This window comes from Sus scrofa, chromosome 3 (genome assembly GCF_000003025.6).
Source record: "Sus scrofa isolate TJ Tabasco breed Duroc chromosome 3, Sscrofa11.1, whole genome shotgun sequence".
Classification (NCBI taxonomy): domain Eukaryota; kingdom Metazoa; phylum Chordata; class Mammalia; order Artiodactyla; family Suidae; genus Sus; species Sus scrofa.
This window is the reverse complement of record NC_010445.4, coordinates 126,356,502-126,367,723: the sequence shown is the minus strand read 5'-3', so window position 1 is coordinate 126,367,723 and position 11,222 is coordinate 126,356,502. Positions and strand designations below refer to the sequence as shown.

General features: G+C 52.1%; 1 protein-coding gene across 2 annotated transcripts; it reads left to right on the top strand.

Moving 5' to 3' along the window:
• RRM2 (ribonucleotide reductase regulatory subunit M2) lies at positions 579-10,526 on the top strand. Of its 2 annotated transcripts, XM_021087850.1 has the most exons (11): positions 579-782; positions 2,571-2,709; positions 2,802-2,876; positions 3,230-3,373; positions 3,636-3,752; positions 4,259-4,392; positions 6,407-6,501; positions 6,613-6,746; positions 8,109-8,213; positions 8,305-8,418; positions 8,510-10,526. In XM_021087850.1, exons 2-11 carry the CDS (start codon positions 2,611-2,613, stop codon positions 8,660-8,662), a joined length of 1,170 nt encoding a protein of 389 aa, XP_020943509.1. In that variant the 5' UTR covers positions 579-782; positions 2,571-2,610; the 3' UTR covers positions 8,663-10,526. The 2 variants fall into 2 exon arrangements, with proteins under 2 accessions (XP_020943509.1, XP_020943508.1); XM_021087849.1 differs by lacking the exon at positions 579-782 and having other exon boundaries at positions 1,493-2,709.

The following is an 11,222-nucleotide window of genomic DNA, read 5'->3' as shown; positions in this document are numbered from 1 at the left end:
CTGGATCCTTAACGCATTGAGCAAGGTCAGGGATGGAACCCACATCCTCATGGATACTAGTCGTTACTGCTGAGTCACAAGGGGAACTCCGAAAACATTATTAACAAAAATTGGGAGAGGAAAGTTCTAGCTGGGCAGTTTTAGGAACCGTATAACCTTGGACATTCTCCTTGCCTCTCAGACCTTGATCTCAAGAGAACCTCACACTGTCCTTTGCATTTTAAGTGTTAATCACGTGGTCCAGGGGCCCAGGGGCTGTGGAGTTACCGACGTCAGTGTCATTACCAGCGCGGTGTCCCGTATATAGGTGATGAGTGCTGGGGTAGGGTGAGGCGCCTCTTAAGAGGCCACCAAACCCGCCCGCCCTAGATGCTAAAAGTACAACTTCTCCCCGCGCGACCGCAGGACCGGAAGCGGGGGCGGGGCTTACGGTGGCCTGGCGTGGGATCCCGAAGGCTCGAATGAGCGCCTCCTCTCGGAGGTTGGGGGCGGAGTCTCTGTCCTACTGGCCAATCGTGGAGCAGCTGTCAAACAGGCGCAGAGGGAAGCCAGGAAGATTCCTGGTCAGATTCCAGCGCCCGGCCCTAGGCAGCAGCGGAGGGCGCTCTCTCTTCCGGGGAATGGGCCGCCACGTCCCGCCCGGCCTTTTCCTCTCCGGGACCCAGGCGAGAGAGGAGGCCCTGCCTACCAGAAGCCAGGCCCCGCTGCCTCCTCCCGGCTTGACCTCCCCGCAGAGTCACGTAGCCTTCTGCCCCTGCTTCCTCCTTTGTAAAGCGAGAGCGGTAAAAACCCGACCTGGGGGGGAGGGGATGGGACCTCCCAAATGACTCAGAGGTGGGAGGAGGTGAAGGAGAGGATGGCGACTTTTCCCCCTGCCTCGTGGCAGTTCAACCGAAAAAGAAGTCACGGTTTCTGGCTAGTTCACCGAGTTATACTTTATGGTTCCTGTACACACGGAATATAACAGGAGCTAAAAAGCACATGGTGCCTGGAACAGCAACCCAAAGGAGGACTTCAGGTATTAATTACCCGACATTGAGGATTAGAGAAGGACAGAGAATCACTGATAATTGCGATCGTTTTATGGTGGCTGATAAAACCATCACACCTCTATCAATAAAAATATCCATTTTCTGAAAGTGCATGCTGAAGTAAGGGGAAATCGACAATGTCTGTGAGCTGCTTTAAAACAGATAGACCAGAGTCTTAGTTGTTTTGTCTAAGAGATGCGAAGCTCTTTTTTTTTGCTTTTTAGGGCCGTACCCGTGGCATATGGAGGGTCCCAGGCCAGGGGTCTAATTGGAGCTGCTGCAGCTGCCGGCCGACACCACAGCCACAGCAACGCAGGATCCAAGCCACGTCTGGGGACCTACACCACAGCTCATCGCAGCGCCAGATCCTTACCCTACTGAGCGAGGCCAGGGATCGAACCCGTGTCCTTATGGATACTAGTCGGGTTCGTTACCAGGGAGCCACGATGGGAACTCCTTAACACTGCTTCCTCTGCAATCATTTCTTGAATTTTGCCACATTCAGGGCAAAATCTATGGCAAATCTGAAAGATCATGTACAAAGTAAAATGGACACTTTTACTTAGTTCGAATCCCCCCCTCCCCCATGGAGGTTTTCAACCCCCTCTCCAGGATCTTGGATGCCCAATAAGCAGTACATGAATTTCTAGTTCTTCAAGCACACACTGGACTCTTTCCCAGGAGGTTTTGCTTAGTTTGCCATTTTTAAAACAATATTGACACAGAGGACAGTGGTCTGAAAGCAGACACGATTTCAGCGGGAAACTGCACCAAAGGCCCTTCCTGTTAATGTGAAGGTTTCCAAAGAGCTTCCCATTTTACATGAATGGTCTCACTTAATCCTCTCATTTTCTTAGGAATCCCACAGGTTAGGTAGAGCTACCAGCGCACCAATTCTTTAAGTCGGGTGACCTGTCCTAGTGACACAGCAACTGCACCCCGGGACTCTGAAGCCAGCGGCCCTAAATGCTAGGCGCCACGGTCCCCGCTGAGCACCCCACACCTCAGGGACCTTGTACCCCTCCCCCAAGTACACGTATGTAAATCGTCGCAGCCATGGCGCTTCCCTCGCTGCCGGGGCCGTTTTACTGGCCTTTGCACCAACCTCATTTGCAAAACCTCTCGCCCAGAACCGCGAAACCGGTCCGAGAGACGTTTTCGGAGAGGTGGGGCTCTGTGGGGTGGGGTGTCAGCTCCCGCTCTCCGGCGCCTGGCGGGCTCCAATCGCGTTGTTTCATTCAATCCCAAACCGTCCGGCCCCAGCGAGTGCCCGCGCGCGCCAGGCCACCGAGACGCGCAGGGGCTGCAGCCTTTGTCCAGTGGGGCCCTCGGGGAGCCGGGCAGTGGCTCCCCCTGCCCACCCGGCGGCCCCCGGAGGCCTGGGAGGGGTCGGTCCCGAGGGTCCCCGGCGGGCAGGGGCGGCCTGAGATCCCGCGCGGCGCTTGAATCGCGAGGGGCGTGGCCAGCGGCGGCTCCGCCCAATGAGCGCTCAGGATGCTTTAAATTCCCCTGCGGGCCGGGCTGGGGCTCGCATCCCAGGACCTGCGCCTTCGCCTCACCTGCCCCTCCGCGCGTCGCCATGCTCTCCGTCCGCGTCCCTCTCGCCACCATCGCCGACCCGCAGCAGCTCCAGCTCTCGCCCCTGAAAGGGCTCAGCCTGGCGGACAAGGAGAACACTGTGAGCGCGCGGGCGCGGGGGCCGGGGGTCGGGACGGGGCGGTGGGGTCCTGTGGGACGCGGGCGGGCCCCTCACCACGCGTCTCCCTGCAGCCCCCGACCCTCAGCGGGACCCGCGTGCTGGCCAGCAAGACCGCCAGGAGGATCTTCCAGGAGCCCGCCGAGCCGGTGCGTAGGCGAACGGGGGGCGCCCGGAGAGGGGGCGCTGCAGGAAGGCGGAGCCGGGAGGAGCCTGCGCTTGGCGCCAAAGCCTCATTGTCTCCTTTCAAAGCCTGCCCCCACCCACCCGGGCCCGCTCTCCTTTCCCGCCAAGTCTCTTCCCGATCATTCACCCAGGGGGGGCATGGCCTATTTCCCCACATATAGTCCTGCTGTTTCGTGTATAGGCCACATACCTGACAGCGACCCTAGATTCAACCCCATGAAATTCCCGATCATTGGGTGTACGTGACCTGACTGGAAAAATGACAATTTCATCGTCTGCCCGCTCCTTAATGTTTTCACTGCTTTCCCCCCGACAGAACCCTAAGCTCTCGGCCCCCAGCGTGGAGGACGAGCCGCTCCTGAGAGAAAACCCCCGGCGCTTTGTCATCTTTCCTATAGAATACCATGACATCTGGCAGATGTATAAGAAGGCAGAGGCTTCCTTCTGGACAGCTGAGGAGGTAACTCCGTCCAGAACCCGGGAGACTTAAAGGAGTGCCCCTTACTCTAGGGGAAGACCCCTGCCCAGAGGCGGTTAGACTAGGCTGGTCTGAAAGAGGCTTGGCTTGGCTTTGCCTCTTGTTCCCAGTGGGGCCCACTGCGGGTGTCCTCCCTGGTGAGGGCTATACACTCACCAAGAGATGCTAACAGGCTGGAAGTGTAAGAGTTGTGCATGTGTCACGTCCAGCCCTCTTGAACCCCCTGTGAATGTCTCGACCTCAGGTGGACCTCTCCAAGGACATTCAGCACTGGGAGACCCTGAAGCCGGAGGAGAGATATTTTATTTCACATGTCCTGGCTTTCTTCGCAGCAAGTGATGGCATCGTGAATGAAAACTTGGTGAGTCATTGTCGTGTCCATTTCCACCCCAGCCCTGCCGCCCTCAAAAGTCACTTCAAGACTTGAGAGAGGACAAATTGACAAAGTATCTTTCCTCATCTTTTAAATTTTTCCCATACTGCATGTATATATATCTGGAAGCTAGTATATCTGTTACATGGCATTTCTTGTTCTATAATATATACTTGGCTTATTTCTTCCTGATGGTATTTCCCCCCCCCAATTATGTAGAGAAGCTCAATGACAATGGTAAGCAGTAGTCATAGGTATACCACTCTTGCAGCTATTGGCTCTCCTTTTTGGGGCTTTGCTGTTTTAATAATTTGGTTGCCTATGTCTTGTTGAGTGGATCCTTCTTGCAATGAATTCAAAAAGAATGATCTGCTCTTTTTATGTATAGAAACAAACCTTATAATGGTACAAAAGAGTGGCTGTGAGGCCACCAGGGTTCCTTGAGTTGCTGCTGGTTGGTTTCCCTTGAGCTGAATTTTGCGTTTCACCACTAGGTGGAGCGGTTTAGCCAAGAAGTTCAGATTACCGAAGCTCGTTGTTTCTATGGCTTCCAAATTGCCATGGAAAACATACATTCTGAAATGTATAGCCTCCTCATCGACACTTACATCAAAGATTCCAAAGAAAGGTGAGTATTTGGGGGATAGATCATCATGTTCAGGACTTTCTGGGTGTTACTTTTTGAAATCAGGCAGGCATGGGAAAATGACTCTAAAATGACCAAGTCCAGGAAATTGCTAGCACCTATGGTGATGTCTGCTCTGAAGAAGAGGGTAAATTCACTTTATTAGCCATCATTTAAAAACAAAGATTACTCTATTGTGAGTGCTGGAAGTGTACTCTTGAATGTCCAATCAGTGCCTTCTGGGAGAAAAGGAAAAAAAAATCCCTGTTGACCACAAGCAAAAAACCTAGGTCTGGGAGCTCCCTTGTGGCACAGCGTATTAAGGATGGGACGTTGCCACTGCAGTGGTTTGGGTTGCTGTTGTGGCGCAAGTTCAATCCCTGGTCCGGGAACGTCCACTGCCATGGGTGTGGACCCCATCCCCCCCAAAAAAGGTGGGGTGAAAAAACCCATCTAGGTCTGAGTGTTTTTAGGTCTGGCACATCTGTCAGTCTACATCGTGAGGCTGGGCAGAGAATAATACAAAGTAGAACAGAACTGGCCTCTTAAGGGGCTTATAATATAACATAGAAGATAAGACTAAGTGAGGAATTGCACAGAACTGCAGAGGCAGCCGTGAGCTATGAGGCTAATTTCACACACACTGGTAACAAAGTCTATCCTGGGGGGACATAGAGGTAACCGAGGGTCTGTATTGCATTTTGAATATTGACTGGAGGGAGGGGAACGTTAGAAATGGGCAGTAGCCTTGCTACTAAGGGCAGGTTCAGGACAAGGGCCTGTGTGGGACAGAAGCGGTGAAGCTGGGAGTAGCCTCTTATGTGGGACTTGGAAGAGCGGGAAGAGGGAAGGTGAGCGGTGCCTTGCAAGGCTAGCAGGTTGCAGAAACTTTGGGGCAAAAAGATTTGAACGCGTTTGTAGACAAATGAAAAAAGAAGGTAAAGGTGGGGGGATAATTGGGCTACATGACCGGAAGGGGTAGGATGGGGAAGGCCTGGTGCTTCAGTCACCAGCTGACCCGGGCAGCCGTGGAAAGAGAATGAGAGGAGCCCCATGGGGCTGGTGACCTTGGCTTCAGAAAACAAGGTCATCGGGGCAAGAGGCTGGGGAATCAGTGGACTCCGAAGGTGGACACAGGATAGGCTGGAGGTGGAGGAGGGTCATAAGCTCGGGTGAGTGTAGGGCCAGTGGATGGGGTCTTCGGGCCGGGGATCGATGCTGTAGCACAGCAGGCAGCAATCTCGGGTTGTTTACTTAATTGCCTTTACTGACTATAAATGCATGTGGCATTTGGGGCCCAGATGGCCCCCAATGATAATGATGTGGGGGGGGGACACCTAGTGAGGGGAGATGATGGGTCAGCATTGTTTCAACAGCCCCAGCAGTTCAGATTTTCTCCTTTTATGAATTTAAAAAAGATAGGGCCTGTCAACCTTGGCCTGACCTGGACTTGAAGTAGTTACTTAAGCCAATACAGGCTCTCGGTGTCGTAGACTTGAGTTCTCGTGTTCGTGGATCTTGGGGCTCAACATGAACTAATGAATACCCACGTTTGTACCAACATAAACCAAATGAATGTTGAGATTTTTAAAAACAACACTGGGGGACAGGAGTTCCCATCGTGGCTCAGTGGTTAACGAATCTGACTAGGAACCATGAGGTTGTGGGTTCGATCCCTGGCCTTGCTCAGTGGGTTAAGGATCCGGCGTTGCCGTGCGCTGTGGAGTAGGTCGCAGATGCAGCTCAGATCCTGCATTGCTGTGGCTGTGGTGTAGGCTGGCAGCTCCAGCTCCGATTCAACCCCTAGCCTGGGAACCTCCATATGCTGCGGGAGCGGCCCCAGAAAAGGCAAAAAGACAAAAAAAAAAAAAAAAAAAAAGAGCAGTGGAGGACCAAGCAAACCAGTAAAAAGAAAGTGCCCTTGGAGTCCCGGTGGGCCTTGGTCCCTGAGCTCTTAGCCAGAAGCTTGGGGCAGGAAGTCTTTGCCAGGATGGCTGACGCTCTGTGTGCCTACCAGGGAATTCCTCTTCAATGCCATCGAGACAATGCCTTGCGTAAAGAAGAAGGCAGACTGGGCCTTGCGCTGGATCGGGGACAAGGAGGCGACGTACGGTAAGGAGCCCTCAGCCCCGCTTCGCCGGGAGTTGCATTTTCCGAGTGACGTCACTGGCTTGTTCTTGAGCCCACAGGCCCTCACTGGAAATGTTTTGGGGTTCCCTCTAGGAGAACGGGTCGTAGCCTTTGCCGCCGTGGAAGGCATCTTCTTTTCTGGGTCTTTTGCATCCATATTCTGGCTCAAGAAACGAGGACTGATGCCTGGCCTGACCTTTTCCAACGAACTTATTAGCAGAGATGAGGTGAGTCTCGATCAGATAAGAGGCTAACCTACGCCCCGAAAGCCTGCAAAGCTTGTGTTCTCCGGAGGGATCCCTTTTAGGCACGTGGAACCTGTGGGTTCAACCCTGTGTGTGCTTGGCAGAAAATGAAATGCTTTAGGTGACTTACTGAAATGACTCATATTCTCCGTATGCATAGGTACCCCCCTATAGGGGATGGGCTTTTTATTATTTCTGGTCTTTTGTGTGCTCCTTCTGTCCTTCAAAGTGAGTTGGTGAGCGTCCCGTGAATGAGAGCCCCTGATGGTCTAGCCCAGGGCCCATCAGCGTTACTTGGGGTTCAACGCACCAAGACTGCAGACTTGCTTGAAATTGCATTCTTTTTTGTTTGTTTGTTTGTTTTGTTTTTGTTTTTGTCTTTTTGCCTTCTCTAGGGCCGTTCCCGCGGCATATGGAGGTTCCCAGGCTAGGGGTCGAATTGGAGCTGTAGCCGCCGGCCTACGCCAGAGCCACAGCAAGGGGGGGATCCGAGCCACGTCTGCAACCCACACCATAGCTCACGGCAACGCCGGATGGATCCTTAACCCACTGAGCAAGGCCAGGGACCGAACCTGCAACCTCATGGTTCCTAGTCGGATTTGTTAACCACTGAGCCACGACAGGAACTCCCTGAAATTGTATTCTTGATTTCCAAACGTGAGGTTATAAACCTAGAAACTAACTCACCTCGTGATTTTTTTGCCTTTCCTGCTAGAAGCAGTGGCAACAGCAGGCCACCGGGCTGTAAAAGAAAGGAGGCTCAGGAGTTCCCGTCGTGGCGCAGTGGTTAACGAATCCGACTGGGAACCATGAGGTTGCGGGTTCGGTCCCTGCCCCTGCTCAGTGGGTTAACGATCCGGCGTTGCCGTGAGCTGTGGTGTAGGTTGCAGACGCGGCTCGGATCCCGCGTTGCTGTGGCTCTGGCATAGGCCGGTGGCTACAGCTCCGATTCAACCCCTAGCCTGGGAACCTCCATATGCCGCGGGAGCGGCCCAAGAAATAGCAATAACAACAACAACAACAAAAAGACAAAAGACAAAAAAAAAAAAAGAAAGGAGGCTCAGAGTGCACGTGGTGCCCAGTCCTCGGCCACCACGCAGGGCCACGGGGAGCAGATCTGGGCTTCTGTCCTCTAGGGGGCAGCACGGAGGGCCCTGGGGGGACGAGCATGTCTAGGCCGTGCAGCCGTTGAGTCACCTTCCCTTTGGCCACCGCCCTGCTTTTAGCCCGGGCCTGCACGATGCCTAAGGCCACGGTGGCACGGCCGAAAGCCCGTTTCCTGCCCCGCGTTCCTGGGAGCAGGCAGCCGGCTGGTTTGACGGCGGTCGTCTCCTTCTCTTCCAGGGTTTACACTGCGACTTCGCCTGCCTGATGTTCAAACACCTGTTACACAAGCCTTCGGAGCAGAGAGTGAAAGAAATCATCGTCAACGCCGTGCGGATAGAACAGGTGGGCGCCGGGGGCCGGGGAGGGGTCTGGCGCTCGCTCGGGGGGCTCCCGGGGCTGCCGTTTCACTGAGATGCTGCCCTCGGGTCCCCAGGAGTTCCTCACGGAGGCCCTGCCCGTGAAGCTCATCGGGATGAACTGCACTTTAATGAAACAGTACATCGAGTTCGTGGCAGACAGGCTCATGCTGGAGCTGGGCTTTGGCAAGGTACAGTCGGCGGGGTCGGGCCCCCTGCGCCCCCCGGGTCCTCTCGGCAGCAGGGTGGTCTCTATTTATGTCTTGCTGTGGACCTTTTCAGGTCTTCAGAGTAGAGAATCCCTTTGACTTTATGGAGAATATTTCCCTGGAGGGGAAGACAAACTTCTTTGAGAAGAGAGTAGGCGAGTATCAGAGGATGGGCGTGATGTCAAGTCCGACCGAGAATTCTTTTACCCTGGATGCCGACTTCTAAGGGCGCTGACGAGGCGCTCTCCGTCTGCTGATTTTTTCCCCCCCTTTCTCATCAAAAGAGGAAAAAAAAAAAAAATCAGCTACTCAAACTGTCAGCCAGCTACACCAGGAATTACCCGTAACGTGCATCAGTGGCTGTGTAGCTACCTCAACTCCTGTAAACGCGCGCGGGGTCACCTAGGTTGAAAGCATAGACAAAAGCTACTCGGATGTTTAGGAACGACCTTCTCCGTGTTCGGCTTGGCCGTGCACGACTTCACCCTGGCTCTTAACAGCGCCTCTCTCGGCCTCAAAGTGTGGGGATTAGGTGCGTTGGATCCCCCGGGACCCGACAGGCAACCACCATGAGGCCGAAGGGAGACAGACTCACTGCTTCAGAGCAGATTTTAAAGTTTACTTATGCTTTGTATATAAAACTGGCACTTTACACCCAAATAAACATAGTTTATGCTGTGGGGCCTCAAAACCTTGATTTCACCTAAATATGTTAGTTTCGGCACCAGATCCAAAGTATTCTATTTACCACTAATGGGAGCCAATTCCAAATATGCTGGGTGACCCAAGCAAGTTAAGCCTGTGCAAACCAAGCATGTTATGTTTTATTCTTTCTTTAATGAATTGATGGCGCTTTCTAATTCAGTCCTTTGCACACCGAGCTGTTAGTATCAGCCAGGTGGTGCCACGTAGAACACAGGTGGGTTTTGTGCTAAGAGGAGAGAAGATTCGAACTTGCATCACTAGAGACAAACGATCCAGGCTCACTGCGGGCAACCTGGGTGGGCCTGAGGGGCGGGAGCAATGAATTCCCCACACTGTCTGTCCTCCGGCCTCGAATTAATAGGCAAGATCCTTGAAGAGTCTTCTTTGCTGGGATCTGAAATATTTGCCTGATAAATTGGTTTTCAAGTCATCCTTGAACAAAATGACCCACCTAGGAACTTTCTCCCCCTGAGTGGTAAAACCTGGGCTGAAGTTGCCTCTCCTTAAAGCTGAGTGTTTATTCTGATTTTGTTTCATTTGTGTGTAAGTAGGTACTGTTGACTTAACCATTTGTACTTTCTAAGTTAGAGAATTTTTCTACTATACATGTCTTTTAATATTGTAGCTATAGCTCATACTTTGAAATAATTACCCAGTATTATTTTGCAGTTGAGAATTGAGATATTGTTCAGTGCAATTACTTCTAGGATTTGCCTAAATCTGAGCATCACCTGCTGAATCCCTAAAGTTCAGTAAAAGACTAGTGTTATGCGAGTGATAAATACGCGTTCCACTCAGATGTTAATTTCAGACAAAGGCATGAACTTAGCAGATATGTTTAATAGGGCTAGTTTGAATCCCTCTGTTTTTATGTTCCCTCCCCACCCACCCCCTTCAAAAAAAGCCGAGAAGTGACCACACAACAGGTAATGCACGATGCTCATTCATCCTTGGGCCAAGTTGTTAAAACACGTTGTGTTGTGTGTTGACTGACCCCTGGCCTGTTCTGTTGTCAGTTTTCTTCACTGATTGCATAAATGGTATAATAGTCAATTTAAAATTTTCTGTCATAGGAGGCCCTTTTCTGTCTTTTAAATTATTGTTCCATAGAGTTGATCCAGGTTATATAGTCCTGAAACTCGTGCAACACAAAAATAAAAGACACCCTTTGCCTTGAATTGTCAGGTACAGGTGGGTGCTGGAATCAGATTTTAGAATTCTACCTCCTGTTAGCTGTGTGATGTAAGAATTAGCTTCTGCCAACGAGGATTCGGTTTCTTAATCTGTTTAAAGCGTAACAGATTTTTGTTTAAAGTGTTTCAACATCTTAATATGGAGTACTGCACAAGTGTTAAACGATTTAAATAAAACTATTCTTATGTCAGTCCCTTGATTAAAATTTGCATTCCAATTCAGGAAGGGAAAAAAACACAACTATTTCATAGATACTGAATATGAGTTTGCTTCATATTCGGGGTGGGGGGGTGCTTTCCTCATGCCTGTTCTGGCGCAAAGGTATGTGGGAAACAGGTATACCCGGAAGGCAAGCCTCAGAGCATCCACTGCGCTGGGGTTTGTGGAGCCGCGGTCGAGTGAGTTCCGCTTCCTGCAACCTGCCTGGCTGGGATTTGGCTTTGCTCTCCCTTCTCCCACTGAACCTGGGGGCTGAGGGTGGTCCCTCTTGTCTATAAGGGCCCTCCCGGAGCCATCCCACCTGCCTGCATAAGACCTGTTAGAAGTCACGAGACCTGTCCCCTGGCAAATCAATGTACTGCATATCACCACTTCTCTTGTGCCAACACTCGCTGAGCAAACAGCAGCTACCTTGTCGGGCACTGCCCGTGCCCTTGAGATTTTCTCCAGGAGGATGCTGGATGCCTAACTACAGCCCAGTGTTAGGGATGCAGTTACAGAGCCAAACAGGGAAGGTACTGCAGGGGTTCGAGGATGGGACTGCTTAGGAGCCTGCGGTGACTGCTTTTCCCTGGGGAGGTCGGGGTTGGGGGCGGATCTTACTGATGGTGCTGCTCCTGCTTTGTTGTCTTAAGATCTGTTCCCCGGGGGAGCTACCTGGTGGCTTA

Excerpts from the sequence above, each read along its gene's own strand:
- RRM2 (XM_021087850.1), top strand. The coding sequence starts at position 2,611 with ATGCTCTCCGTCCGCGTCCCTCTCGCCACCATCGCCGACCCGCAGCAG. Across the intron at positions 2,877-3,229 it reads TCCAGGAGCCCGCCGAGCCG|AACCCTAAGCTCTCGGCCCC; the intron begins GTGCGTAGGCGA and ends TCCCCCCGACAG. Across the intron at positions 3,753-4,258 it reads GCATCGTGAATGAAAACTTG|GTGGAGCGGTTTAGCCAAGA; the intron begins GTGAGTCATTGT and ends TTTCACCACTAG.